The sequence below is a fragment of the Lissotriton helveticus genome, chromosome 7 (assembly GCF_964261635.1).
Source record: "Lissotriton helveticus chromosome 7, aLisHel1.1, whole genome shotgun sequence".
Taxonomy (NCBI): domain Eukaryota; kingdom Metazoa; phylum Chordata; class Amphibia; order Caudata; family Salamandridae; genus Lissotriton; species Lissotriton helveticus.
Window position 1 is genome coordinate 1,355,116,636 of NC_136068.1, and position 27,576 is coordinate 1,355,144,211.

Here is a 27,576-nt window from a genome sequence, read left to right on the forward strand (position 1 = left end):
CTCCTTGAACATTCGAGAAAGTTTCTAGTGACCTCTGAGCTAGCTGGCAAAACTAATTAAGTCTAATATAGTCAGTAGAGACCTAGTCGACCTCAGTCCTACGTCTACACTGCTGTTTATATTATTCCATTGCGCAGAGCCTATTGGGAATATAGGAACTACCTTACACCCTTAGGGGTCTTCTCTGGTCACCATGCCCTGGGTACCAAGGGTACCATTTACTAGGGGCTGACAGGGGCCAGAGATGCCAATTGGGTATTTTGTTTCAGCATAGCTTTTCTTTGTAGGGAAGGAACACAGGCCCTGGGTACCCGATTGGCAGGGACCCAGGGCACACTCAGTCAAAATACATCAGCAGTTCAGAAAAAAGTGGGGGCATACCAAGGCAAGAAAGATAGCACTTTCTCACAGCAGTGGTACCTCAGTATATTCTAAAGGTGAGGACTCTGCGGTCAGAACTATCCATCTGAATGGTACATATTACTTTAGACTGTAGTATACTCAATGCTGGGTGATATTGCATGGTATATAATATGATGTTGGTAGAATCCTTTTCTAGTAAAAATCAAACAAACAATGAAAACAATTACATAACAGGCAGATTGTTACTGTTCAAAAACGGGGGAAGAAAAGAAAAATAACATGCTTCATGTTAAAGCACATTTATTCATATATCTGTGAAGCACAAAACATATAATGTTGGACCATGACCAATACTTGGGGAAGAGCTAAAAAAGATGTACATTTCTCACTGCTCCTCCGTCCAACCCACACCTGAGGAGATAAAGAGTCCACAGTTTCAATGTTAGCTAATATACAATATAAATGTACTGCAGAGGGGAAAAAGAAGTTCTCATTACCCTGTCCTATGTCTATTACAATCGGCAACAAAAGCGATTCTAGAATTTTTCTTTCTTTGATGTCGTCTGTTAGGGTTTCAACATTTATTGTGACATGGTTTTCCAGTTGGCCCCTTTAGAAATTCTCATCAGTCAAAAAACCCAAAATACATGCATGCTTCTAATGCACTGTATAAGTGAGAGAGAGGCATGGTACCATCTGCTGTGCTGTATACACATTGGAGTATGGGGAAGACATTAAAACAGAAGGATGCATCTTGTAGTATATATCCACGCACCCAATGGGAAAGGGGTCTATCAAAAATGAGTGCAGCATAAGTGTACACTACCTATATATTTAGAAGTCTCCTCTTCTAAGGACAAATAAACTAACCCACCATAAGGTGGAAGGCTTCATCATAGGGTACCTCTCCATGCTGGTGACTTAACAGCACAAGTAACAATCCTGCAGAACAGGGTAGCACTTCTTGATTAATTCAGTGGTAACCGCCTATGGACAAGGGATGAGGTAAGTGTAGCCTAAACAGGGCTTGAGAATAGAGATATGGAATGTTTCAGCTCTCGACCTGCCCTCCCTAGAGATACTTTGGGCTTTCTTCAGTAACTCATTTAAATTCTCTTTGTGTATCGCCTGTGCAAATTAGTGCTGTGCAGAAATAAATGAATACTCAGGCCTACTACTTGACCCTGTGATCCTAGTTGAGCCCCTTAGTTACCCCAATTTTCAAATCTGTAGAAGTAAAAAAAACAAAAAAACACACACATACAGTTGTCCAAGGTATTACTAAACACTACTTTATCAAGGTTATACATCGTCCAATAGTGGTAATGTGACACTGCACACACACACACACACACACACACAGAAATCCAATGAGCATGAATTTCAAACATATTGACCAATAACAATGGTTGAAATATCCCCCTTCGCCTTTCAATCATACCAAATGAGGACACTAAAACATTTTGTCCTACATGAGGTATAAGACATTGTTTATTTCTGTATTACAGATAGGGTGAACAGTTTCCTTACCAGCATTCAACACACATCACATCACATACAGTTTAAGTTTACCAAAGAAAACACCAAAAAGGTGCTTCTCTGTTCTGCAGGGTTAACCATGCTGATGGAAACCTTCACCAGTGTGAGGAGGAATCCTCTGAAGAAGCATGCCACCATATGGAGGATGAGTGTATTTCTCCTTACAAGTAGAGATTTCTCCACATACTGGTAGAATACACCTCCACTACACTAATTTTGATGGCCTGTTTTCCATTGGGTACTTTTGGAGTGGACACCATCTGCTGTGCTATAAAGATAAAGCAGCAGAGTTTTTATCTTCTTTCCCTGGCATTACTGTGACAGACTGCTGCAAAAACGTTACCTCTGTCTAAATTCTTGGAACACAATCCGATTAGGAAATCCCTGCCGGCAGATCCGTATCCCTTCCAGTACTCCATTGCAACGAAGCTGGTCAAGAACCAAGTGTGGATCCAGCTTTCCAGCCTGTAAGATAGAGAATTCTGTCAAAAGCTCTCTTTAATTTTCTATTTAAATAATAGTTTAATTAGTACCACATTTGATTTGTGTTATAAAGGCAACCAATTCACATTCAATGTATTATATTTAACTTTATATTTAACTTTGAACTTTTAAAAGCTTCAACTTTCCCAGAAAGCAAAAGCTACTTATTTGCCATCCTAGGTCATTACACTAATGAGCACTCAATATCTAAACCTCTTTGCAGGGACATGGAACACATAACAAAGAAATGTATATTTCCAGAGCCATAAAAACATGCATTTCTGCCTTTTTAATTTCCAATGTACTGCGGAAAAATGAAAAGCAAAAGTGGGCTGGTTTTATGTTTTTTAGACTCCATATAGAAACGGGGTACACTCAGGCACCTAACCATAATAAACAGTAGGACACTGTTGTGATAAAGTGCCCTCTTTCTGCATGGTTGCCCCGACTTGTTGCTGAATTGCTGATATGCTTTGACAGAGTGTGCCCTGGGCTCCTGATAATCAGGTACCAAGGGCCTATGTCCTTTCATAAAAACTGCATTGAAGCCTAAACCCAATTGGCATCTCTGGCCTCAGGTCTCCCTGGAGGGTGGCATAATAGGGGGTGTACCCACCCCAGGGAAGGGACCCATTTGCCAGGTCAGCCCTTGGCAAATGGTACCACAGGTACCCAGGTCACTGTGACCAGAGAAGGTCTCTAAGGGCTGCAGCACTTATTGTGCCCCCCTTAGAGGTCCTGTATCACTACACTCACATACTGCCTTGCAGGCTGAATGTTTTGGTGCACAACACAGTGAAGAGTCGACATGGCACATCTATGTGTGCCATACCTACAACCCACTGCCCTGGCATAGGTCAGTCACCCCTCTAGCTGGGTGCCTTATAATAGTGGTGAGGGTACAGGTGCCTGAGCCCGGTACCCCTACAGTGTCTAAATCCATTCTTAGACATTGTAAGTGCAGTGCTGCCATTAGGAGTATACGGTGCTGGGAGCTTGTCATTACCAACTCTACAGCACCATAATGGCTACACTGAAAACTGAAGTTTGGTAACAAACTTCTCAGCACATTAAACCCACACTGATGCCAGTGTGGGATTTAATGAAAAATGCACACAGAGGGCATCTTAGAGATGACTCTGAAACCTAACCTACCATTAGTGTCCAGGCTGAGTGGCTGCATTGAGCTGCCTCCACCAGGCATGTGTCTGGACCCATGGGTCGGGAGCCTGCTGCTCTCTGGTGTCTGAAACAATGCACATCCTGGGAAGAGGTGCCAAGCCTCCTCCCCCAGGATGGGCAGGGTTCATGAAGGGCAAGCTTCAAAGGCTTACCGCATTTGTGAGCTTCCCAAGGCCACTTGCTGCTCTCAGCAACTGGTCCCTACTGGTTCTGACCCCCACATTAGGTGGGAGAACCAGCGGGAGAAACAAGTGAGGAAGAGAGTTGGGCCCACCTCTGCCAACTCCTCCCCTTAGGTGGGGGAGGCGAGATGAAGCACAACTCTCAGTCTACACCATTTTGCAGATTGGGGACTCAGCCAACCAGGGACAGGCTCATGCCCCCTCCCACTGAAGGGTGGCATAATAGGGGGTGTACCCACCCCAGGGAAGGGACCCATTGGTCCTACTTTTAACCAACCTTGAATGCCCCTAAATCTAGTATTTAGGGGCACCCCTGAACTTTGCTTCCTCAGACAAGAAGAAACTCAAGAAGAAGAAGGACCGAACAGCCATGCAGCAGCTAACAAAGGAAGACGCCCACTGACTTGGCCCCAGCCCTACCGGCCTGTTTCCACCTGGAACCAGCTCTTGTGAAATCCCGGTGTGGCCAGCAGCCAGCAACCTTGAAAACCCCGGAGGACCTGCCTGGCTTTAACCACAAAGACTTTGTCTCATGCGAACACCGGATTTGGTAATCTGCAACCTCTCAAAATGGTGGTCGCACCCAAAAGACCTTCGTCCCCAAGCCTGCAGTGCCTTTGCAAACCGGAGGTTCCCCATTAAAAACAGGAGGCCCGACGTCGAAACAGCACCCTGCACCTGGCCGCCTCAGTGCCGCTGAGGGTGCACCTTTCATGCTACTTTGTTTCCCCATTTGCCCTGTGGTAAAGTCCAGGAGCTTTGCTCCCACAACCAAATGGCTTGCTAGTCAGCAGCCACCAACCGGAGGCCCCTTATCCCTCATTGGATAACATGCACTCAGCACTCTGAACCCGGCCACCCTAGTGCCGCTAAGGGTGTAACAAAAGTGCATCCTTGACCCTGGGGGACCCCTGAGTCCACCCCCAGAACCTCAACTTTCACTACCAAATACTTACCTTTAAACTGAAAACACTATTTTCCTCCATAGGATAAAATGGACTGTTTTTCTGTGAAAAGTGTGGAGTTTGAAAACCTAAAGAAATTATTTAAAATTGCACTAACTAACAAAAGCGATTTTACTTACCTGTTTACAGGAAATGTCCCAAAGTAGTATCCAGGTATACTACTCTGAGAAGGAAAAGTAATCTCAAAAGTAACTTACCTGTAATTTTAATGAAAAGCCCATTCAAATATATGTACTGTATTTACAAAGTATTGCATTTCTCTGAAAACACACTAAGTCAAAACAAAGTGCATATATAATTACAAATCCAAACTGTATTACAACTGTATATTATCTGCAAAGTACTTATCACTTACCTGTGCCAGCCTTGCTTGGTTTTAGAAAATAAAATACCTAAAGCACAAGTTACTACTTGTGTAACAATATATCTGTAAAAGATCTCAGTTAGTGATAGATTCCTTACCTTAGAATATCCCCAGGCATCAGACTGGATCCGGAAAAGTTTTTCTGCTTAGCAGTACCTCTGCGCGCCAGTAGGTGGTGTCCTGCGGCCCCGCTTCCATCACTGGCGTCGTAGGCGCCGAGATGTCACGGAGAGTACTTAGGCGCCACCCATGCGCGCTGACGTCAGTTCTGTACACAACTATTTCGCGCCAAAACGCAGGGCCATGCAAGAGACTGACCAATGGTGCATAAACTAGGGCCCTAAAAATGAGATGACCTCAACCCTAGTAATCAGTTCGCAGAACGGGGAGGATGGGTGGGGCGGTAAGGAATCTATCACCAACTAATGTCTCTTACAGATATATAGTTACACAAGTAGTAACTTGTGCATCTGAAAGAGACACATTGGTGATAGATTCCTTACCTTAGAATAGATACCCCAGCAATATCAACCCTGGTGGTGGGTCTGCGAACAAGATTACACCAAAAAGTCACGGAGGACAGAACGGCCAAAGAAGCCGTCTCTCCGGACCTAACTGTCAAAGCAGTAGTGCTAAGTAAACGTGTGCAGCGAGGCCCACGTTGCTGCCTGACAAATATTCTGCAAGGGGACACTGCGTCCCAAGGCAGTAGTGGCTGTAGTTGTCCTGGTCGAATGGGCATGCAGCCCTACAGGAGGCTCCTTCTTGGCCAGGGAGTAACATGCTTTGATGCACAGAACGACCCACCGGGAGATGGTCCGTTTGTGCACCGCCCTACCTTTCTTGGAGCCCACGTAGCCATCAAAGAGCTGATCATCCACCCGGAACTGCTGTGTACGCTGCAGATAGAATGCTAGCGCACGCTTTGAACCCAGACGGTGGAGCCTCTCCTCTTCCCGTGAAGGGTGCGGAGGCAGAAAGAAGGTGGGTAAAGTGATGGTCTGCCCGATGTGGAAGGGCATGACAACCTTTGGCAAGAAAAAAGGACGAGTCCTTAGAACCACCTTGTCCGGATGAAAAGAAAGGAAAGGAGGTACAGAAGAAAGAGCCTGGAGCTCACTCACTCTTCTGGCAGAAGTGATAGCTACCAGGAAAACCGTCTTGAGAGTAAGAAGACGTAAGGGACTGTTATGAAGGGGCTCAAAGGGAGCGCACATCAGAAAAGTCAAGATTCAAGTCCCACTGAGGCATTATGAAGGGTACTGGAGGAAACGTATGCGTAATGCCTTTAAGGAAACGGGGACTTAAAAAGAGATGCGGATCTGGAAGCCGTAGAAAGGCAGAGATAGCCAAAAGAAAACCTTTAATAGTGCCCAGAGCAGAGCCCTGCTGGGCCAACGACAGAAGGAACAGAAGAATCTCAGAAAGCGGGGCAGAAAGGGGATCCACAGTCTTAGCTGTGCACCATGCCACAAATCTGTTCCACCTGCAGGCATATACCGTTTTGGTGGAGGGACACCTGGCTGCCAAACAAAATGACATCACAGACTTCGGGAGGAAGATCGAAAGGTGTCAACTGTCGCTGCTCAATCTCCACCCCTGGAGGTGGAGACTGGAGAGGTTCGGGTGGAGGACTGTCCCCTGCTGCTGCGACAGAAGATCCTCCCGAAGAGGCAGACGGATTGGGAGATCGATGCTCATACTGAGTAGCTCGGGATACCATACTCTTCGAGCCCAGTCTGGAGCTGCAAGAATGACTTGGGCCCGGTCGCGCCTGATCTTCTTCAGCACTCTGGGCAGAAGTGGTATAGACCGAAAGGCGTACAATAGACCGCAGCTCCACTCGCGACGAAAAGCGTCGCCGAGTGAGTGCTGCCTTGGAAATTCCAACGCGCAGAACTGATGACATTGCGCGTTCTCTTCGGTGGCGAATGGATCTAACCAAGTCTCTCCTCACTGCAGAAAGAGACCTTGCGCCACGTCCGAGTTCAGACGCCATTCGTGATCCATCATGCACCGGCGGCTGAGTTCATCCGCTCTGGCGTTCAAAGAACATGCCAGGTATTGAACCACCAAGGAAATGCCTTGATGCTCCAGCCATGTCCAGAGGCGCAGAGCCTCCTGACATAGGGCCCAGGACCCCACCCGCCCTGTTTGTTGCAATACCACATGGCGGTGGTGTTGTCCGTGAACACCTGCACCACACTACCCCGGACAGAGAGAAGGAATGCCTTCAGTGCAAGCCGGATCACCTGCAGCTCCAGAAGGTGGATATGGAGCCGGGACTCCGCCGGAGACCAGAGGCCTCTGGTCTCCACCTCTCCCATGTGGCCTCCCCATCCCAGGAGGGACTAATCCGTCACCACAGTGTGCGCCGGTTGGGGAAGGGAGAGGGATCTGCCTCTGACCCAATAGCGATTCGTGAGCCACCACTGCAACTGTTGTGCAGCGCCCTCCGAGATCTGGACGTGATCCGACAGGTTGCCCTGATGCTGTGCCCACTGAAACTTCAGGTCCCACTGCAGGTCCCGCATATGCCACCTGGCATGCGACACTAGCAGGATGCAGGAGATCATCAGGCCCAGAAGCCGGAGTGTCATCCTGACAGAAACAAGGGATAGAGGCAGAAAGAGCGGAATCATAGCCTGAACATCCCGGACTACCTGCTCGGGAGGAGAACTCGAAAGAGTCGAATCCAGAACCGCTCCGATGAAGGGGAGCTTCTGAGAGGGACTCAGGTGTGACTTCCGCACATTGATGGAGTACCCCAGCGAGTGCAGGAGGTCCCGTAGTCTGGAGGTGGGTGACGACTGCCTGAGGCGAGCCCGCCTTCAACAGCCAGCCGTCGAGGTAGGGGAAGACCGACAGCCCTGACCTGCACAGATGAGCTGCGACCACCGCCATCACCTTCGTGAACACCCGAAGGGCACTGGTAAGGCAGAAGGGGAGCAAGACAAACTGAAAATGCTCCTGGCATCCCGTGAATGGCAGGTAGCGCCAGTGGGCGGCAGGACAGGGACGTGGAAATTCGTGATCCATCATGCACCGGCGGCTGAGTTCATTCGCTCTGGCGTTCAAAGAACATGCCAGGTATTGAACCACCAAGGAAATGCCTTGATGATCCAGCCATGTCCAGAGGCGCAGAGCCTCCTGACATAGGGCCCAGGACCCCACCCGCCCTGTTTGTTGCAATACCACATGGCGGTGGTGTTGTCCGTGAACACCTGCACCACACTACCCCGGACAGAGAGAAGGAATGCCTTCAGTGCAAGCCGGATCACCTGCAGCTCCAGAAGGTGGATATGGAGCCGGGACTCCGCCGGAGACCAGAGGCCTCTGGTCTCCACCTCTCCCATGTGGCCTCTCCATCCAAGGAGGGACGAATCCGTCACCACAGTGTGCGCCGGTTGGGGAAGGGAGAGGGATCTGCCTCTGACCCAATAGCGATTCGTGAGCCACCACTGCAACTGTTGTGCAGCGCCCTCCGAGATCTGGACGTGATCCGACAGGTTGCCCTGATGCTGTGCCCACTGAAACTTCAGGTCCCACTGCAGGGCCCGCATATGCCACCTGGCATGCGACACTAGCAGGATGCAGGAGATCATCAGGCCCAGAAGCCGGAGTGTCAGCCTGACAGAAACAAGGGATAGAGGCAGAAAGAGCGGAATCATAGCCTGAACATCCCAGACTACCTGCTCGGGAGGAGAACTCGAAAGAGTCGAATCCAGAATCGCTCCGATGAAGGGGAGTTTCTGAGAGGGACTCAGGTGTGACTTCCGCACATTGATGGAGTACCCCAGCGAGTGCAGGTGGTCCCGTAGTCAGGAGGTGGGTGACGACTGCCTGAGGCGAGCCCGCCTTCAACAGCCAGTCGTCGAGGTAGGGGAAGACCGACAGCCCTGACCTGCACAGATGAGCTGCGACCACCGCCATCACCTTCGTGAACACCCGAAGGGCCCTGGTAAGGCAGAAGGGGAGCAAGGCAAACTGAAAATGCTCCTGGCATCCCGTGAATGGCAGGTAGCGCCGTTGGGCGGCAGGACAGGGACGTGGAAATAAACGTCCTGCAAGTCGAGCGCCACCATCCAGTCTCCAGGGACCAGGGCTGCCAGGACCTGAGCCAGAGTTAGCATCTTGAACTTCTCCTTCTGGAGGAAGTGATTTACGTCCCAGAGGTCCAAAATGGGGCGTAGGCCCCCCTTTTCCTTCTTGGGGACCAGGAAATAGTAGGAATAACAACCACTCCCTACTTCCCCATGACTGGGAACGCACTCGATGGCCCCCTTGGCCAAGAGGCCTGTGACTTCCTGATGGAGAAGAGTCAAATGATCCCCCGACAAGCGGTGGTAACGAGGAGGCATGGCCGGTGGGGAGGAAAGAAAGGGAAGTGGGTAACTGTGACAGATTATCTGCAGCACCCACTTTTCCGAGGTAATGTCGTGCCAGAGGTGGTGACGTACTCTGCCGCCCACCGGTGTGGGGTGCTCCCTGAAGCTCGGATTAGGAAGGCTTAGAGGCAGAAGCAGCGGGGTGGAGGTGGACTGACCCGCTCGCTGGTTACCAGACCCGCCCCTCCGGAAGCCATGGCTGAGGCCACGCTGGGGCTGGTTCTGCACAGGCTTAGCGGAGGAGCGTGCTTGGGCATTCTTACCCTGACCACGAAAGGAACAAAAACCAAACGTGGCAGGGGCCTTCATGAAAAGACCCAAGGATTGGCCGTGGAGCGCGAGTCTTTAAAGCGCTCCAGGGCACTGTCCGCCTTGTCGCGAAAGAGACTGGAGCAATCAAAGGGCATGTCTATGAGCGAGCTCTGGACATCGGGTGAGAACCCAGTGGAACGCAACCAGGCGTGGTGCCGGAACACCACCGTCGTGGAAATTGCCCTGCCCAACGAATCAGCGGTGTCCAAACTAAACTTGATGGCAAATTTCGCCACATCCTTGCCCTCCGCAATATTTTGGTAAAGGACAGCCTGAACCTCCTCGGAGCACTGAGGCAGAACCTCTGCCACTGAATCCCACACTGCGTGGGAGTAAAGGCCCAACAAGTAGGTGGTATTAACCAATCTCAACCTCAAACTGGCTGAGAACAACCTCTTGCCATATTGGTCCAGCCGCTTAGAGTCCTTATCCGGCGGTGCCGAGGGAAAGTCACTCTGCTATGTTGAGGCCTGAATGACCAGGCTCTCAGGCGTGGGGTGAGTGGTCAAAAAGGCGGGATCGCCAGGCGCGGGACGATGACGCCTAGCGACGTTCTTATCCACCGGTGCCCCCGAGGCCGGCCGCAACTAAGTACCCAGGAGGACCTCGGTAAGGGCCTCATTGAAAGGGAGCAGCGGCTCTGACGACATAGCCGCCATCTGGAGCACCTCCATAAGGAGGTTGGTCTTAAGGGTCACCGTAGGGAGGTCGAGGTGGAGGGCCCCCGCACCTCGACGCAGCACCATGGTGTAGATAGCGCCCTCCTCCATAGTAGGCGGAGGGGAGGCAAACTCAGGGTCCGAAGACACATCAAGGTCACCCGCATCATGCAGGTCATCCACCCAATCCTGCTCGGATTCACACTGCCGCGCAATGGGGTCCTCGGAGCCATCCCAGTCTGGCTCTGGGGTAGAAGGAGCCGGTAGCGGCGGCAGAGCCGGAGCCGGGGAGAGGGACCCATTGGAACCGGCAGCTGCGCCAGACGGGGCCGCACCAGAGCCGCATCCCAACGGGGATCCCAGCCCGGAACAAAATGCTCCGGGAACCGGGGCAGGTGTGGGATAAACAGCACCCAGTGCGGCGCCTGTGGCGGCGCTGGGGCCGGAGTCAAGGGCAGCGCCGGAGCCAACGGTGCTGCACCTTGTGGCGCCGGGGTCGGAGCCGAGGGTGCTGAATCCAGTGGCTCCGGGGCTGGTGCCAGAGGCGGTGCCGCCGGGCCAACAGGATCTGGACACGGGACCGCGGGGTCCGCAGGCGGGAGCCCGAGGCCTAAACAGGCGGTCCATGGCAGCAAGATACTCTTGCAGCTGTTCGGGAGTCACAGACGGACCCGGGTATAGCGGGTAGGCGGCGGGATTCCCAGGCTCCAGAGGAGATGCAAGGGTGGGGGCCCTGTCCCCCACGTCTGCCTCCGAAGAGCGACGGGGGGACATCGGAGAGCGAACACGCTTCGTCGACTTCTTATGGCGTCTGTATTGCTTCGCCCACTTGCATAATCTGAACTTACACACACCACTTACTCACACAGAAACTCCAACACTCCTCTGGAGGTAAAAATGAGCTTTATTAATATTGTAGGCAAAGGCAATAAGTCACTAAAGCTAGTAAATTCTTAGGCCCCAAGTGAAAGGCAATAAACAATGAATACACCTCAATATATATAAATATGAAACTGTGAATACAGGTATATAAACAGTTAATGTACAAAGCACCTCACCAGATGCGTCCAAACCGGAGACTTTAACATCCCTGGCCAAGCACTGAAAACACCAAGTTGGGAACCCTGTAGAGACCAGGGCACAGGAAGTAATCTCTCCGGGCACCAAAGTTGTCCCGCAAGTGCGTCCACTCCAAAACTGAGTTCCTGAGCTCCACCCCACAGCCACCGCTTTTTATAGTTTCATGTTCGAGAAGCCTCTAGCAGGCGCTCTTGCTCATTCATTCACAGGTGCTGGCCCCATCTCTGCATCAGATCCACCCGCACAGACCTGGCCAGACTCTGATTGGTTGTGCAGAGGCAAAAGACATTCCTTTCCCTATCTCCGGCCTTGGAGCTTTGCACGGCGCATCCTCCCTCTGTCCTAGAGATAAGCATTGAATGCAAAAAAACAAGCTGAAGGTACAACATAACCTCACGAGATGCCTCGCACCAGCTTGTACTGGTTTACGTGAAAAACATGTTTATGTTACTGCTGAAGTGTAACCACAGGGCAAGGCAGCACAAAATGGAAGTGCGATGCAAAAAAATGGAAGATCAGAGCATTGCCTGAAATCGAGGTCAACATGTAATTTAGCACATGTAAAATGGCAAACGCAGTACAGTGTCGCTTACTGGATTCCGAAGGTGAAGACCTAGAGTCCGAGGAGCGACGTCCCCGGTCCCGCTAGCGGCTTCTCTACCCGGAGCGGCGGTGAGAGGAGTGCCGGACCTCCAGCAACTTCCGGCGCCGCTCCTGCAAAGCCTTCGGGCCATAGCCCGGCAGTCCCGACAATCCCGGGAGTCATGGTAATTCTCCAGGCAGTAGAGGCAGATGTCATGGGAGTCCGCCACCGACATATTACGGTGGCACAACCCACAAGACTTAAAGCCGGGCATCCCTACGAGAGAGGGATACAAAAAGCCTCAAAAAAGTGGTCAAAAAGCGACTGAGGTACGTGCTCAATCCGGAGCTGCGCTTTTGGCGCGGAAAAAGAAAGAACTGACGTCAGCGCGCACGGGTGGTGCCTAAGTACTCTCTGTGACGTCATCTAGGTGCCTACGACGCTAGTGACGGACGCGGAGCCACAGGACGCCACCTACTGGCGCGCAGAGGTACTGCTAAGCAGAAAAACGTTTCCAGATCTAGCCCGACGCCTGGGGATATTCTAAGGTAAGGAATCTATCACTAACGTGTCTCTTTCAGATAGAATATTTTCATACAAAAACAATTGGTCTGAAGTTCAGTCTTTGAGTGTGTGAATTCATTTGCTGACTGAGTGTGTGGAACAAATGCTTAACACTGCCTTTCAAAACTGCATTACTGCTCGACCACACTTCCACAAATAGAGAGTGAGGTGCCATCTAACTTTACCTTTGCCTACCTTTGGGGATCCACTGGACTCTGTGCTCACTATACCTCACTTTGGTATATTATATACAGAGCAAACTGTCACTTAAGGCAGCTCAAGATTCCCACAATGCAGTGACAGATAGCCTAACTTAACTTTTCAGCAAGGTATTGATTTCATAAGAGGAGGTGGAAGATTTTAACAAATTTTGTACAGATACCCATGACTGAGAAAAAATGATTACCAAGGATTAACAGTCTTCTTTCTCATGGGCTGCTCTGTAATGTTCTTGGGAATGCAGCTTCCCTTCCATTTAGTCCACAGTGCCAAACATTTTGATACCTGCACTGCAACAGTTTTATGCCTGCTCAAAAAGTATGTGGCAGCAGCAGACATCAAGCTGGTGAACACATCATAGATGAAAAACAGAGGCATGAAAAGGGATCTCCATAAAGAATGAAGGCAACTAGTGGGCACCCGATAAAAAAACACGAAAAGACTGCTAAAGTTAATGATAACATGTGGGCAACGGTTCGACACCCAAACAGGAAAAAAGAGAGAAGAGACTGTACAAGGAACCACTGAAGAGAGGACAAGGAAAGGTATGTGGGGAAAAGGGTGTCAGAAAGTCAAAGAGAATGGAAGCGAATGACATATCACTATGGGACAAACACTGACATATAATGCATTGGTGAAGTCCCGGTGTGAAATAATCGTAAATCATTTTCTTGAAAAGTGAATAGAATAGGAAACTGACTTGAATTAGATTGTTGTGAAATCCAGTGAAAATCGGAATACCAAGGAAAATATAATAACGTAACAAGAGAAAGAAAAACAAAACTATTACAGAAAAAGATTTTACAAAGAAGCCTATTCACTGGATAGGTAAACAAGACAGCAGTTACTGGCCAAGATAGAGACAGAATGGGTCTGTTGGCCATCCGGTAGCACATGTAAATACATTATAGAAACAGAAAATATCTCTATTTTTTGTATCCAACCATGCTCAAGGACCACTCAGCTCAAGATGATGGATTATGGAGAAGGATGGAAGAGAAATCATCTGATGTATATAAAGATCTAAATTCATCCTAGGATGGGAAAAAAGGTGAGAGTTCTGAAAGAGTTCCCATGGAATCCAGCTGAGTAATCATGGCACATAGGTCCTGAATGGATATCCTTTGGAGGTCTCCATAGGTTCATAGGAAAGAGCTATCACTATGTAAAGGACTAGATTTAATTCCCACACTAGAGAGAATGTGGAGTTAGGTACACTCCATTAAGCTGCTAAAAGAAAGTTCTTATGACAGGAATAGTGAAAAGTTGATCGCTGATAAAAAAATACTGATCTCTATTGAAGATATTTACTGTTTTCTATAGCAGCTGCTAAACAAACCTCGATAAAAGAGAATATAAACACAATCACCTAAATAAATTAGGCAGCGCTGCCATTTCTTGGTACCATATGCAGAATATATTTATTTAAAGGCTTAAGTTGAATGCCTCTTTGAGAATGGTCATATATACTAAATAAAGTTTTAAATGGACCCCCTACAGGTATTTAAAAGGCACTATTGTGGCAAGAAGGTCCACTGCATGGTAAACAAGCATGCTCCCTCTGACCCGACGGCCCAACTGTGTGTATCTGGTATCCTGACTCTTATATTTTTGGCCCTGGAATTATGCAAATCTAGTGCGGTTGCAGATGCATAGGAGTGAACCTGCTGCAGCGTAGCTAGGGGGGGGCGGACCGCCCCAGGCGGCACTGTTTTGGAGGCGGCAAGCGCGGCATGTTGCACGCATGGTGGTGTGGTCGCGACCGGGTCACGTCACTCCAAAGTCAGGCAGTCTTTCTACAGCATGTAGGGCTGGCCCTAGCAAAAGAACATTAAAATATAAATAACCCTCCGATGCATTACCAAACCAGGAAATAGCGATGCTGCTGCACTAAGACCATCCTCCCCCCCAGCTTATGGCAAACTCTGAACGCCCCCCATGGCAGCAGATCTCACTACAGCGTTTTAACCCCCTCGCTGAGCCCCAGAAGCATGCCAGACTGCTGTGTTTTCCGCGGGAGTCACTGAGACCTTGAGGCGGCCCGTTACTGAATAGTGAGTTCCTAATCATATCTCTCTGCTCAATAACATTCTCTTTTAAATTAATAGCGTGATCATTATGATCGTCTTCAGCGGCCTGCTGCTGTGTTTCAAGCAGGAATGTGCCAGGCAGTGATGTGTGATACTGATCCATGCAGGCATGCGTGAAGATGTAAAGAGATTTTTTCAGAGCCTTTGTGTAGGTTTGTTAAAAACCTCACATCTTGGCAAGTACTACAAATATTTCTACTTTCTTATTTCTGTTAGAAAGTTATGACTTTTACGCCAAATTAAACTGCACATTTACTCATTTACCATTAGTAAATTGATCTGTCAAAGAAAGCATTGCAGGAAAGAGGTTGGGACTGATGTACAATGTTTGCATGATGTGTGAACTGAAGTAAGTGTGCCTGATGTTGGTAACTTGCTATGGCTGCTAACATTTGCTTCATTCCTAGCATCCTGCCTTGCCCCTATGTTTCCCTCGTCTTCGTTGCAAAAAAAGTGTCACTCATAGTTGTTGAAATGTTACTCATAATTATGCTAACATTATAAAATGTCACGCTTAGCAATCTGAAACCTTGGCAGCTATGTTATGTCCGGCCTGCTGTTATTACCTGTACTTCCGGTGCCAGCTGCGCCCCTCCACGTGCACAAACCATGAGCTGAACATTGCAGGCATTGCCCTGCAACTGCAGAAACGTAGACATGGCCGCCGGTTGTACAGTGGGGTGTCGGAGAACATTCCATAAAGTATAGAACCCTGCGAATGCTGGTAATTTCTATGTTTTTATTTCTTTATTTAAAATGTTATACCACACGCAGATGACATTAAAGTACTGTACAGTTAATTTTTTACAAAAAAATGTGAGAAATGAGTCCAAATAATAAACATACATATTTACAAAGAAATGTTCAGGACGACGTCAGAGCATTTTGCAATTTGTAGATACATATTCTGAGAAATGCATCCAAGTCATACAATCCATGTTAGCAAAGATGTGTTGTCTTATAGTGAACGTTAAGTCATCTGTTTGTTCTTCACGCTACAATATTTGATTTAAGAATTGCACTGCATATGTGGCGGTGCAGGTGCTGGAGAGAGCTGCAATTAAATGTCACAAACGTAAGTGTTAGTATGGTGGCAGTCTGTGTGTTCTCCTTTGTACTGCCGGTCATCGGTGTAATTAACTGTGTAGCCTTGGACCGTGTCATGTATGTGCATGTAACTTGCATGATCGAAGTAACTATTAGCGGCAATACTACATGTCTCTCGGTCCTTTTTCACCAGCCCCCTCCCCAGGGGCGGCAATCTGAGGGATAGCCCCGGGCGCCACAAGCTCTAGCTACGCCTCTGTGAACCTGACTATGAGAGGAGAGGTTCTGGGCTTCCTCTTTGAACTGAAGGGCCACACAAATGTGCACTCATTACAGGCCGATAATTTCTGTCATTGGCCTTAACATATAGGGTGGTTACAGAAGCATAACGTGTTTTAAAATCAGTAGTACGATCAGACCTATTAAATCTGAGTCACTGGAGTGGAGGCATACTGGCCTGCTTCATAACTCTCTGCTTCTATGCGCCTGCCCAGTCCTTTGCGCTAAGATCCCAACCACATGTTAAGCATGTTATGTGTCTGCAGCCTATGTGGCAGATGCATTGTGAGTGTGAGTGAGTCAGAGTAATGGAGGTGAGCGGGATCCATTTTAGATGTCCTTGGCCTGGCTGTAGCTTCTTGGAGTGTTTGGTTGCACCACACAAGTGCCAAGCATCTTGAAAGTTACTAGAGAGAACTGATTTACCTGTGAAGGAAGAGACTTGTGACTGAGCACACAATTGTATTTTGGGTGACTGAACTGCACGTGTGCTAGATGCCATCTATTGCTGTTGACCACTAGAGACACAGTGGGGCCACACTGAACTGTATCGAGAGCCTGGGCACAGGGGGAACCTGCCAATATTACGTCCAGAAACAATGACATTGTTGTATTACTAGTAGCGTGTAATATAATTACCACTGTGTGATTAAAGGACTCTTTATTGGAACGATGAGAACTGGGCTGGACATTCACTTTATTGGGTCCACAGATTGATTTTTTAGCTCCATCCTCTGGCTTCCCCACACTACCTCGCTAAGAAGTCTGACTGTTTGCCCTTGTTACCCTGTGCACCAAGTACGGGAAGATGTTTCAGATCATTAGTAGGACATGCCCCAGAAGATCAAAGGCAAATGAACTCAAACTCCATGGCTTAGGCACAGTATCCCCTGACTGCATGCCTAATGGGGTCTGCCAGGTCATTAGGTCCCATAACTGTCAACTGTGATGAATACTGGAGTTCATCATGGACAGGAGCCGCGTTCCAAACAACAGCCTCATGCCAGGTTGGATGAAAAAGCATTAATAAAAAGAGAAAAGAAAATAATCGACTTTCTTGTAAACTTAGTTCACCATTATGTGATCTTCAGCTATAGTCAAACCTAAGATACATTTACACATGCAGAATTTTTAATGAGAGAAAGGCTTCTTCTCGAAAAGTGTGGTTGGTAAAGGTGGGGGTAGTTATGGGTGTTGTGTAGAAGGGTTGTGTGTGTACTACCTTTAAGGCAATTACTAACTTCTTCACTATCGGATCTTCACAGTAAACATTAGTGCTAGCTCATTCCTAATAAGATACAGTAGAAAACAATTTGAAGGTCTTTTCAGAATAAGATCATGAAAGGTCAATCAAAAAGATTGGGCAAAGCAGCCTAACCGATGAAGATGGTCAACCTAAAGTCCGAATCTAAAGAGTAACATCTGATAAAGACATGGATAGAGCTTAAAAGGTATCAAGATCATCAGTAAGAGAAATCTTCGAACAAACTGATGTAAAGGAATCTGTGCAAGAGGTATTAAAGAACAACTTACCTTCTGTAATGCCTTATCTTGTGAAGACTATCTAGCTGCAGATTCCTTACCTTAGAATTATCACTGAATCTAGACATGTTTTGTAAGCAGTACCCCTGCATGCTGGTAGGTAGTGTTGTCCGGCTCCACGTGGTGTTGGTGGCACTGTCAGCGTCAAAAGTGACGAGCTCGGGCCTCTATAGGCACCCCCCCAGTACACGGACATCAGTTTCTTTTTGCAACTTTCCATGATAGAAGCATGGAGCAACGAAGAACACTGATTTCCGGTGTGGAAAACTAAGGCTCTAAAAGGGGAACAAAGTGGTACAAAAGGGGGTGGTGATGGACGGAGCATCTGAACCAATCAAACACTCACACCCAGTCAACAGATCTGGGTTTAATCCATCACCGTTCTTTAGCCCACTCTGCCACCCCAGTTCAGACATGGCCATGTGCAAATCAGTCTGACCCTGTGCCTCATGGGAACAGTCCAGCCCGAACTGCCAAGCCATGCATTCCCTGGACCGGAAACAAGCTTCCGAGGACCGGTTTCTGGCATTTCAGCCGTCTTCAGCCCAGCTTGCTTGAATCCAGTGGCAAAGTGAGCAAGGGACTCCCGTCTGAGCATACCCTGCCAACTTATGGCGAACAAAGTGTTACAACTGGCGGTGTGCACAAACAACATAAATAACACAAACAATACATCATACGCATTTCCCTGTCTTACACTGCTAGCAACATCAGGAACCAATACTTCTGTTAAAGCTACAAGACCCGGGAATGGCTGGTCCGACGGACTTGGGACAAGGCTGGCTTCACATAACAGATCCTATCCTACCGCATAAAAACGCCCAGTATACTGGCCAGCAGGTAAGGACCGGGGATTCCCTGGTAATAAACAGGGACGATGGTACCTGGTCAAGTAAGGCAATCTGAGATACCCTTCCTGCTCCCACTGTGCAAGATTCAGACCATCAGGAAGCAGAGGTTTTGGAGGCAACCCTCATATTTCATCCCAAATATGCTTCCTGTGGGAAGGATGACATCTTGAATAGAAGCAATTTACTTAAACTTCTTTCTGCCCGGTTTGAATACCATTGAATCCAAAGACCTTGTCTACGTTGCATTTATACCAGGGAGTATGGACACTCTCAAGGAGGCAACTCAAGTTGTGTTCTGCAAGAAAGAGATAGTCGGAAGAGGGGTGCACTGCCGAATGGGGTATTAGCATAAGCTAAATAACAAAACCAAAATATCCATGACTCCTAGCCAAAACTAACCATCATCAACGACAGAGGACCTCATACTCTCTTTTGCCCCAAAGGCCCACAAAATCCGAAAACAACCATAGAGACTATTCAGATTTCAAAGAAACATGATGCTAATAAAAAAACATGTTGGCTGATGCCTAGCAATCATTGAAGATCTCCAATCCACAGCAAGAACCCGTGAAAATCACTGATTCAGAAAACAGTAAGTAGGATTCCTTTTTCACACACCGTTGCCCAGGACGGTGTGCAGGACAGTTGTACAGTGGTTCAAAGGGAGTACACATCAGAAATGTAAGGATAAGATTGAGGTCCCACTAAGAAATGCCTGCCGGTGGAAAAATGTTGCTAACCTTTCAAAAACATTCACCACAGGGAATTTGAACGAACAAGGATGGCTGATTTGGCAACCGCAAAAAGGTTGAGATGGCAGAAAGATAGCCATTTAAGGTTCCCAAAAGCAGAACCAGCTGGGCAAGAGAAAGGATAAAGAGAAGGACCTGAGAGAGGGCAGCAGAAAGAGGGTCGACCGGTTTCTCTCCATACTATGCCACAAACATGCCCCAACGGCAGGCATATACAGTTTTGGTAGAGGGACGCCTGGCTGCCAAGATAACTTTGCAGACTTTGGGCGGAAGGCCAAAAGTTATTAACTGTTGCAGCTAAATCTCCACACATAAATGAGAAGCATTGACTAGGTCAGGTGGAGAACCCGCCCCTGAAGCTGCAACAGAAGATCTTCCCAAAGGGGCAGTCTGATTGGATGACCAATTCTCTTGCTCAATAGCTAGGGATACCAAACTCTGAGCCCAGTCTGCAGCCAAATGGATGATTTGGGCTTAATAGTTCCTGATATTCTTGAGAACTCTAGGCAGGAGTGGTATTGGCAGAAAAGCATACAGGAGGCCTGAGCTCCACTTGAAACGAAAAGCGTCCCCGAAGAAGAGCTGCCTTGGAAACTCCAGCACACAAAACTTCCTTCTCAGCGGTGGTGAACAGATCTAACCAAGACTCTCCTCACTGCTGAAAGAGACTATGCACCACCTCAGAATGGAGATGCCACTCGTGATCTGCTAGGCAGCTTCAGATGAGTACATCTGCCCTGGTGTTCCGAGAGATCGCCAGGTGTTGAACCATCAAGTATATGCCTTGACATTCCAGCCATGTCCAGAGATACAGGGCCTATTGACAAAGGGTCCACGACCCCACTCCACTCTGTTTGTTGCAGTCCAACATGCCGGTGGTGTTGTCGGTGAGCACTTGTACTAGCCTTCCCTTGATGGAGGGCAGAATGGCTCTTAATGCCAACCGGATCCCCTGGAGCTCCAGTGGGCTAATGTGGAATCCGGATTACACCAGAGACCAAAGGCCTCTGATCTCCACCTCTCCCAGATGGCTATCCCATCCCAGGAGTGATGCATCCGTCACCACTGTCAGATCTGGTTGGGGATGGAAGAGGGTTCTGCCACTGACCCATTCGCGGTTTGTTGACCACCACTGCAGATCTTCTGCTGTTCCCTCAAACATCTGGAACATGTTGAAGAGATTCCCCTGATGCTGCACCCACCTGAACTTCACGTCCCACTGCAGAGCCCGCATATGCCAGCAGGCATGGGTCACAAGAAGGATGCAGGGGGCCATGAGGCCCACCAGCCTCGTAGTCCATCTCACCGAAATCCAGGATAGAGGCTGAAGCATTGGTATCAGAGCCTTAATACCCTCGACTCGCCGTTCAGGAGGACAAGCCCGAAAGAACAAGTTACTTACCTTTGGTAATGCTATATCTGTAAGAAACATAGGTTAGTTATAGATTCCTTACCTTAGAATTACCCCCAGGCGTCAGACTGGATCCGGAACGTTTTTCGTCAGCAGTACCCCTGCGCGTCGGAAGGTGGCGTCGGTCGACTCTGCGTCCGTCGTTGGCGGCGTGGTAACAGGGATGACTTCACCGTAGCTACATAGATGCCGCTCTTGCGCGCTGATGTCAGTTCTGTACACAACTTTCCACGCCAGAAGCGCAGAGCCATGCAAGACACTGACCCCTGGTGCACAAAACTAGGGCCCTGAAAGGATGTCCTTAGCCTTAGAAGTCAGTTCGCAGAACGGGGAGGATGGGTGGGGCAGTAAGGAATCTATAACTAACCTATGCTTCTTACAGATATATCGTTACCGAAGGTAAGTAACTTGCTCATCTGAAAGAAACAGTTAGTTATAGATTCCTTACCTTAGAATACATACCCCAACAATACCAACCCCGGAGGGGGGTCTTAAAACCAAGTTCACACCAGAAAGTCCTGGAGAACAGTATGGCCATAGAAGCCATCTCTCCAGACTTGGCTGTCCAGGCAGTAGTGTCTCGTAAATGTGTGCAGCGATGCCCACATAGCTGCCTGAAAGATGTCATTTAGGGCGACTCCTCGTCCCAAAGTAGTAGTAGCTGCCGTCGCCCTGGTGGAATAGGCGGGCAGCCCCACCGGAGGCTCCTTCTTAGCGAAAGAATAGCAGGCTTTGATGTACAGAACGACCCATCTGGAGATTGTCCATTTGTGCACGGCCCGACTTTTCTTAGTGCCCACGTAATCAACAAAGAGCCCGCCGTCCACTCGGAATTGTTAGGTGCAATCCAAGCAGAAGGAAAGCGCACATTTTGGATCTAGACGGTGGAGCCTCTCCCTCTTTTAAAGGATGCAGTGGCGGAAAGAAGGTGGACAAAGTGGTGGTTTAGCCAATGTGGAAAGAAGTAACCACCTTGGGAAGAAAGGAATGTCTAGTTCTGAGGAAAACCTAGTCCAGATGGACAGCCAGAAAGGGAGGCTTGGAAGACAGAGCTTGTAGCTCACTCACCCTGCGCACAGAGGTGATGGCCACCAGAAAAGCAGTTTTCAAAGTGAGGAGTCTGAGAGGACAGTTATGCATTGGCTCAAAGGGAGCGCACATACGATATGCCAGAACCAAGTCCCACTGGGGCATTATGAAGGGAACAGGAGGAAACAGATGAGTAATCCTCTTAAGAAATCTATTTACAACAGGGGACTTGAAAAGAGAAGGCTGGTCAGGGAGCCTGAGGAGGGCTGAAATGGCCGAGAGTTGGCTCTTACGAGTGCCCAGAGCAGAGCCCTGCTGAACCCAAGTGGTATAGCCGGAAAGGCGTATAGAAGACCGCAACTCAACTCGCGACGAAAAGCGCCGCCTAGCGAGTGCTGCCTTGGAAATTCCAACACGCAGAATTGCTAACCTTGTGCGTTCTCTTCGGTGGCGAATAGATCTAATCAAGGCTCTCCCCACTGTTGAAAGACACCTTTCACCACCACCTCTGAGTGAAGACGCCATTCGTAATCCATCATTCACCTGCTGCTGAGTTTGTCCGCACTGGGATACAGTAAACCTGCCATGTGTTGAACCACCAGGGATATGCCCTGATGTTCCAGCCATGTCCAGAGGTGGAAGACCTCTTGACCAAGGGTCCACAACCCCACCCCGCCCTGCTTGTTGCAGTACCACATGGCGGTGGTGTTGTCTGTGAACACCTGCAGTACTCTTCCCTGGACAGAGGGAAGGAATGCTTTGAGTGCAAGACGAATCGCCCGGAAGGTTCATGTGGAGCCCGGACTCCGCTGGAGACCAGAGACCTCTGATCTCCGCGTCTCCCATGCGGCTGCCCCATACCAGAAGGGATGCGTCTGTCACCCCTGTGTGTTCTGGTTGGGGAAGGGAGAGAGCTCTGCCAATATTTACAAATGGCAGTGGTGGAATAATTGGTAGCACATCGATACCCCTTGTGCCTTCAATATGACAAAACAAGTACTGGTGCCCCTCGAGGTTTAGAGAACCGCACCCCACCCCACTGCCTAAGGTGCAAAAACACCGAAGCCCAATCGGACCCAGTGAAAACATACAACAGAAAATAACCTAGGCACTCCTATTAAATTTTACGTTGATTCATAAAGTTATTTGCGTTAATCAATTCAAAATACCAGCAGGACATCAAATCGTTCTTGCCGTACTGATTTAATATGAATAATTGACAAAATATTGAGTTACAAAGTTAAAACACAGTGGCAATATGAACAGAATTAAGCAGCTTGATGTGACAATCCTCCTTTCAAGCGTTGAACCGGCAGCCGACACGTGTTTCGTTTCATAGAAACTTTTTCAAGGCTTCAATCATTATTTGCAAAGATGACCAAACAGTAAAATGAACATGTCCAAGTTTTGTCATGGGGATTCGTCTGTCCCTAGGTATGTTTTGTCTCTACTTGTATATAATAGAAGACCGCGTCACGTCTTAATTGGTATAAGTTCCCTTGTGATAAGTTCATTTTTGTATTTACATAGTCTTGGGCTGTGATAAGCCCCTTTTAAAATCAAGACTACCTCGCGGCGCAGTCGTTCCGCATTTGATATGCAAGGGATCTGCAGTTGACCCAATCCTGGTTCGTAAGCCACCAGTGCAATTGCCGTGCAGTGCCCTCCGAGATCTGGACCTAATCGGACAGATTTCCCTGATGCTGCGCCCACTGGAACTTCAGGTTCCACTGCAGAGCCCGCATATGCCCCCTGGCATGATCAACCAGCAGCATGCAGGAGGCCATGAGGCCCAGCAGCCTCAGGGTCATCCTGACCGAAACCCGGGATAGAGGCTGAAAGAATGGAATCATAGCCCGAATATCCCGGACACGCTGTTCGGGAGGATAAACCCGAAACAGCGTTGTGTCCAGAATCGCTCTGAGCTTCTGAGAGGGGACTTCGGCAAGTTGATGGAGAACCCCAGCAAATGCAGGAGGCCGGCCGTAGCCTAGAGGTGCGAGACGACTGCCTGGGGCAAGCCCGACTTCAACAACCAGTTGTCGAGATAGGGGAAGACTGGAACCACTGATCTGCGCAGATGAGCTACGACCACCGCCATAACTTTTGTGAACACCCGAGGGGCGCTGGTAAGGCCAAAGGGGAGCACGGTAAGCTGAAAGTGCTTGTGGCCTACCGTGAACCGCCGGTGGGCCGGCAGGACGGGGATGTGAAAGTAAGCATCCTGCAAGTCCAAAGCTACCATCCGGTCTCCAAGTCGAGGGCAGCAACGACCTGAACGAGCGTCAACATTTTGAACTTCTCCTTCCGGAGGAAGCGGTTGACATTCCTGAGATCCAAGATAGGACACAGGCCTTTGTCCTTCTTGGGCACCAGAAAGTAGTGGGAGTAGCAACCACGACCTACTTCTTGGGCAGGAACGCGCTTGACGGCAACCTTGGCCAAAAGTGACGAAACTTCCTCTTGGAGAAGGGCCAGGTGATCCTTCGACATGCGATGATACTGAGGTGGCATGGAGGGAGGGAAAGTCTCGAAGGGGAGGGAGTAACCCCTTCGGACTATCTGCAAAACCCACCTATCCAACGTAATGGTGCACCAGTGGGGGAGGTGATGGCGGATCCTGCCGCCCACTGCCGTTTGATGGCCCTGGAAGGTCGGACTAGGAGGGTTTGGAAGCTGCTGCAGAGGGGGGCTGTGGTACAATGGCCCGCCCGCTGGCCCCCAAAACCATGCCAGTGGTTCCCACGTCGCGTCGGAGCTGAACAGCCTTCGCCGGCCTGTGGCTCCGTGCCGGACGTATTTTGGCACCCCTTCCATAGCCACAAAAGGGGCGAAAGGCAGACTGCGCAGGGCGGGTAATGGAGAGGGCTAAGGACCTGGAGGTAGCCCGCGAGTCCTTAAAGTGCTCTAGCGCACTGTCTGCCTTGTCGCCGAAAAGGCGAGGGCCAACAAAGGGCATGTACATAAGGGTGGATTGGACATCCCTGGAAAAACCGTTGAACGCAACCAGGCATAGCGTTGAAGGGCAGCTAACGTGGAAATCGTTCTGCCACATGCGTCGGGGGTGACCAGCCCACAGAGGATGGTAAACTTTGCTGCGTCTCTCCCCTCGGCAACTTCACGGGAGAGTACGGCCCTGGCCTCCTTCGAGGACTAAGGCAGAACCTGCATCACCGTATCCCACACAGATTAGATGTAAAGGCCCAACAGACATGCAGTGTTTACCGACCACAGTCCCAAGCTGGCGGAAGAAAACCTTTTCTTCCCAAGATGGTCCAGCTTTTGGATTCCCTATCTGGTGGTACGGTAGGGAGGCTTGGCCCCTGTGTTGGGCCTGGACCAAGTGCCCAAAAGGATGTCTGTGAGGGTCTCAGCAAACGGCAGCAGGAGCTCCGGTTGAAAGACCTCTGTCAGGAGGTTAGTCCTGACTGCCACCTAGGTAGCTCGAGGTGGAGAGCCTCGGCTGCCCTACGCAACACCACTGCGTATGACGCTCCCTCCTCCGTAGCTACGGAAGGAGGAGACAACATGCCTATAGGTATAGGGAGGTATCCAGACCACTGGCATTCCCCAGTTCCTCTCTCCAGTCCGGATCATAATCTAATTGATCTGTTAAAGGGTCACCAGAGTCCTACCACTCTTCCAGACCCTCCTCTTGCTGCCAATCTGGCTGAAAATGGCCAGGGTGGAACACAGGGAAAAAAGTACCCAGCGGCGCCGGATCCGACGTTGGTTGACGCCGGTCCGGCTCCGTGTCCACATTGGGGTGGAAGCCAGGGTCCTGCCAGCACTGGTGAAACAAGGTCGACCGGAATCAATCTGGATCCAAGCCTGGCGGTGCCAAGGCCGAAGCAGCTGGCGTCGAAGGCCTAGGGCCCCCAGCCGATTCCGCAGGGCCCGAAAGAACGCTGGCGGAGTCGGGCTGCCCAAAGATGGCATGCATCACTTCGTAAAATTGATGAAGCTGGGCAGGGGTCGCTCCCGGTCCCGAGAAGGGAGGGCAGGCCGGAGTCAACCCTGAAGCCTCTGACTGGGGAGCGTGGGAGGGGCATCACCTGCACCCTTTTTCGCGTCGGCCGACGGACAAGGGGAAGTCGAAGAGCGACGATGCTTCTTCGACTTCTTCTTGTGCCTCGACTTACCTGACCCCAATGCGAAGACTCAATCAATCAAGAATTTGTAGAGCGCACTACATACACGTGAGGGTCTCAAGGCGCTGGGGGGAAAAAGGGTGGGGGAGGTTCGGGGGTGCTACTGGTCGAACAGCCAGGTCTTGAGTAGCCTCCTGAAGGTCAGCAGGTCTTGGGTCTGTCGTAGGCTCAGTGGGAGGGTGTTCCAGGTCTTGGCGGCGAGGTGGGAGAAGGATCTGCCGCTGGTGTTTGTTCTTCGGATGCGAGGGACGGTGGCGAGGTCGGCGGAATGGAGCTGACGGTTGGGGATGTAGAAGAAGAGCCGTCTGATGAGGTAGGCTGGGCTGGTCTTGTGGAATTCCTTGTGTGCGTGGATGAGGAGCTTGAAGGAAATCCTCTTGTAGACGGGGAGCCAGTGCATGTGAGGGGTGATGTAGCTGTGGCGTGGTACGTCGATCAGGCGTGCAGAGGCGTTTTGAATGCGTTGCAGTCGTTTGATGAGCTTGGCCGAGGCTCCCGCGTAGATGGCGTTTCCATAGTCGAGTCTGCTGCTGACGGGGGCCTGGGTGACTGTTCTTCTGGTATCTGTCGGGATCCACCTGTAGATCTTGCGGAGGGTGTTGAAGTAGGAGGAGGAGACTGCGTTGACTTGCTTGGTCATGGAGAGTGTTGAGTCGAGGATGACTCAAAGGTTGCGTGCATGGTCGGTGGATGTTCGGGCTGCTCCCAGTGCCGTAGGCCACCAGGAGTCGTCCCAGGCTGAAGGGTTGGAGCCGAGGATGAGGACCTCCATCTTGTCCGTGTTCAGCTTCAGTCGGCTGATCTTCATCCAGTCGGCAACGGCCTTCATTCCTTCATGGAGGTTGGATTTGGCGGTGAGGGGGTCCTCAGTGAGGGAGAGAATCAGTTGAGTGTCGTCGGCGTAGGAGATTATGTTGAGGTCGTGCTGTCGGGCGACTTGTGCGAGTGGGGCCATGTAGATGTTGAACAGTGTCGGGCTGAGGGATGATCCCTGGGGTACGCAGCAGATGATCTTGGAGGCTTCGGATCAGAATGGGGGGAGGGGGACGCTCTGGGTTCTGCCGGAGAGGAAGGAGGTGGTCCAATCCAGAACCTTGTCTCGGATCCCTGCGGCGTGGAGGCGTGCGCGTAGTGTGCAGTGGCAGACGGTGTCGAAGGCGGCAGAGTGGTCTAGGAGAATGAGTGCTGCAGTCTCGCCGTTGTCCAGCAGGGTCCTGATGTCGTCGGTGGCGGCGATGAGGACCGTCTCGGTGCTGTGGTTGCTGCGGAACCCTGACTGGGAAGGGTCAAGGATACTGTTTTCTTCGAGGTATCAGGTTAGCTGTCTGTTGACGGTTTTCTCGATGACCTTGGCCGGGAAGGGGAGCAGAGAGATGGGCTGCAAGTTCTTGAGGTCTCTTGGGTCTGTGCTAGGTTTTTTGAGTAGGGCGTTGATCTTGGCGTGTTTCCAGATCTCTGGGAAGGTCGCGATCTCGAGGGAGAGACTGATGACGTTGCGCAGGTGGGGTGCGATGGAGCTGCTTGCTCTGTTGAAGACGTGG

At 49.9% G+C, this 27,576-nt stretch overlaps 1 protein-coding gene across 6 annotated transcripts in view; it reads right to left on the reverse strand.

Annotated features, from left to right (window-relative positions):
* MYH10 (myosin heavy chain 10) overlaps positions 1-27,576 on the reverse strand; it is a 1,407,286-nt gene that overhangs the window by 648,776 nt on the left and 730,934 nt on the right. For all 6 annotated transcript variants that reach the window (XM_078654665.1, XM_078654664.1, XM_078654663.1 and 3 more), the window contains one exon: positions 2,246-2,367. In XM_078654665.1, the coding sequence (XP_078510791.1) occupies positions 2,246-2,367 (122 nt within the window). The remainder of the gene's footprint in view (positions 1-2,245; positions 2,368-27,576) is intronic.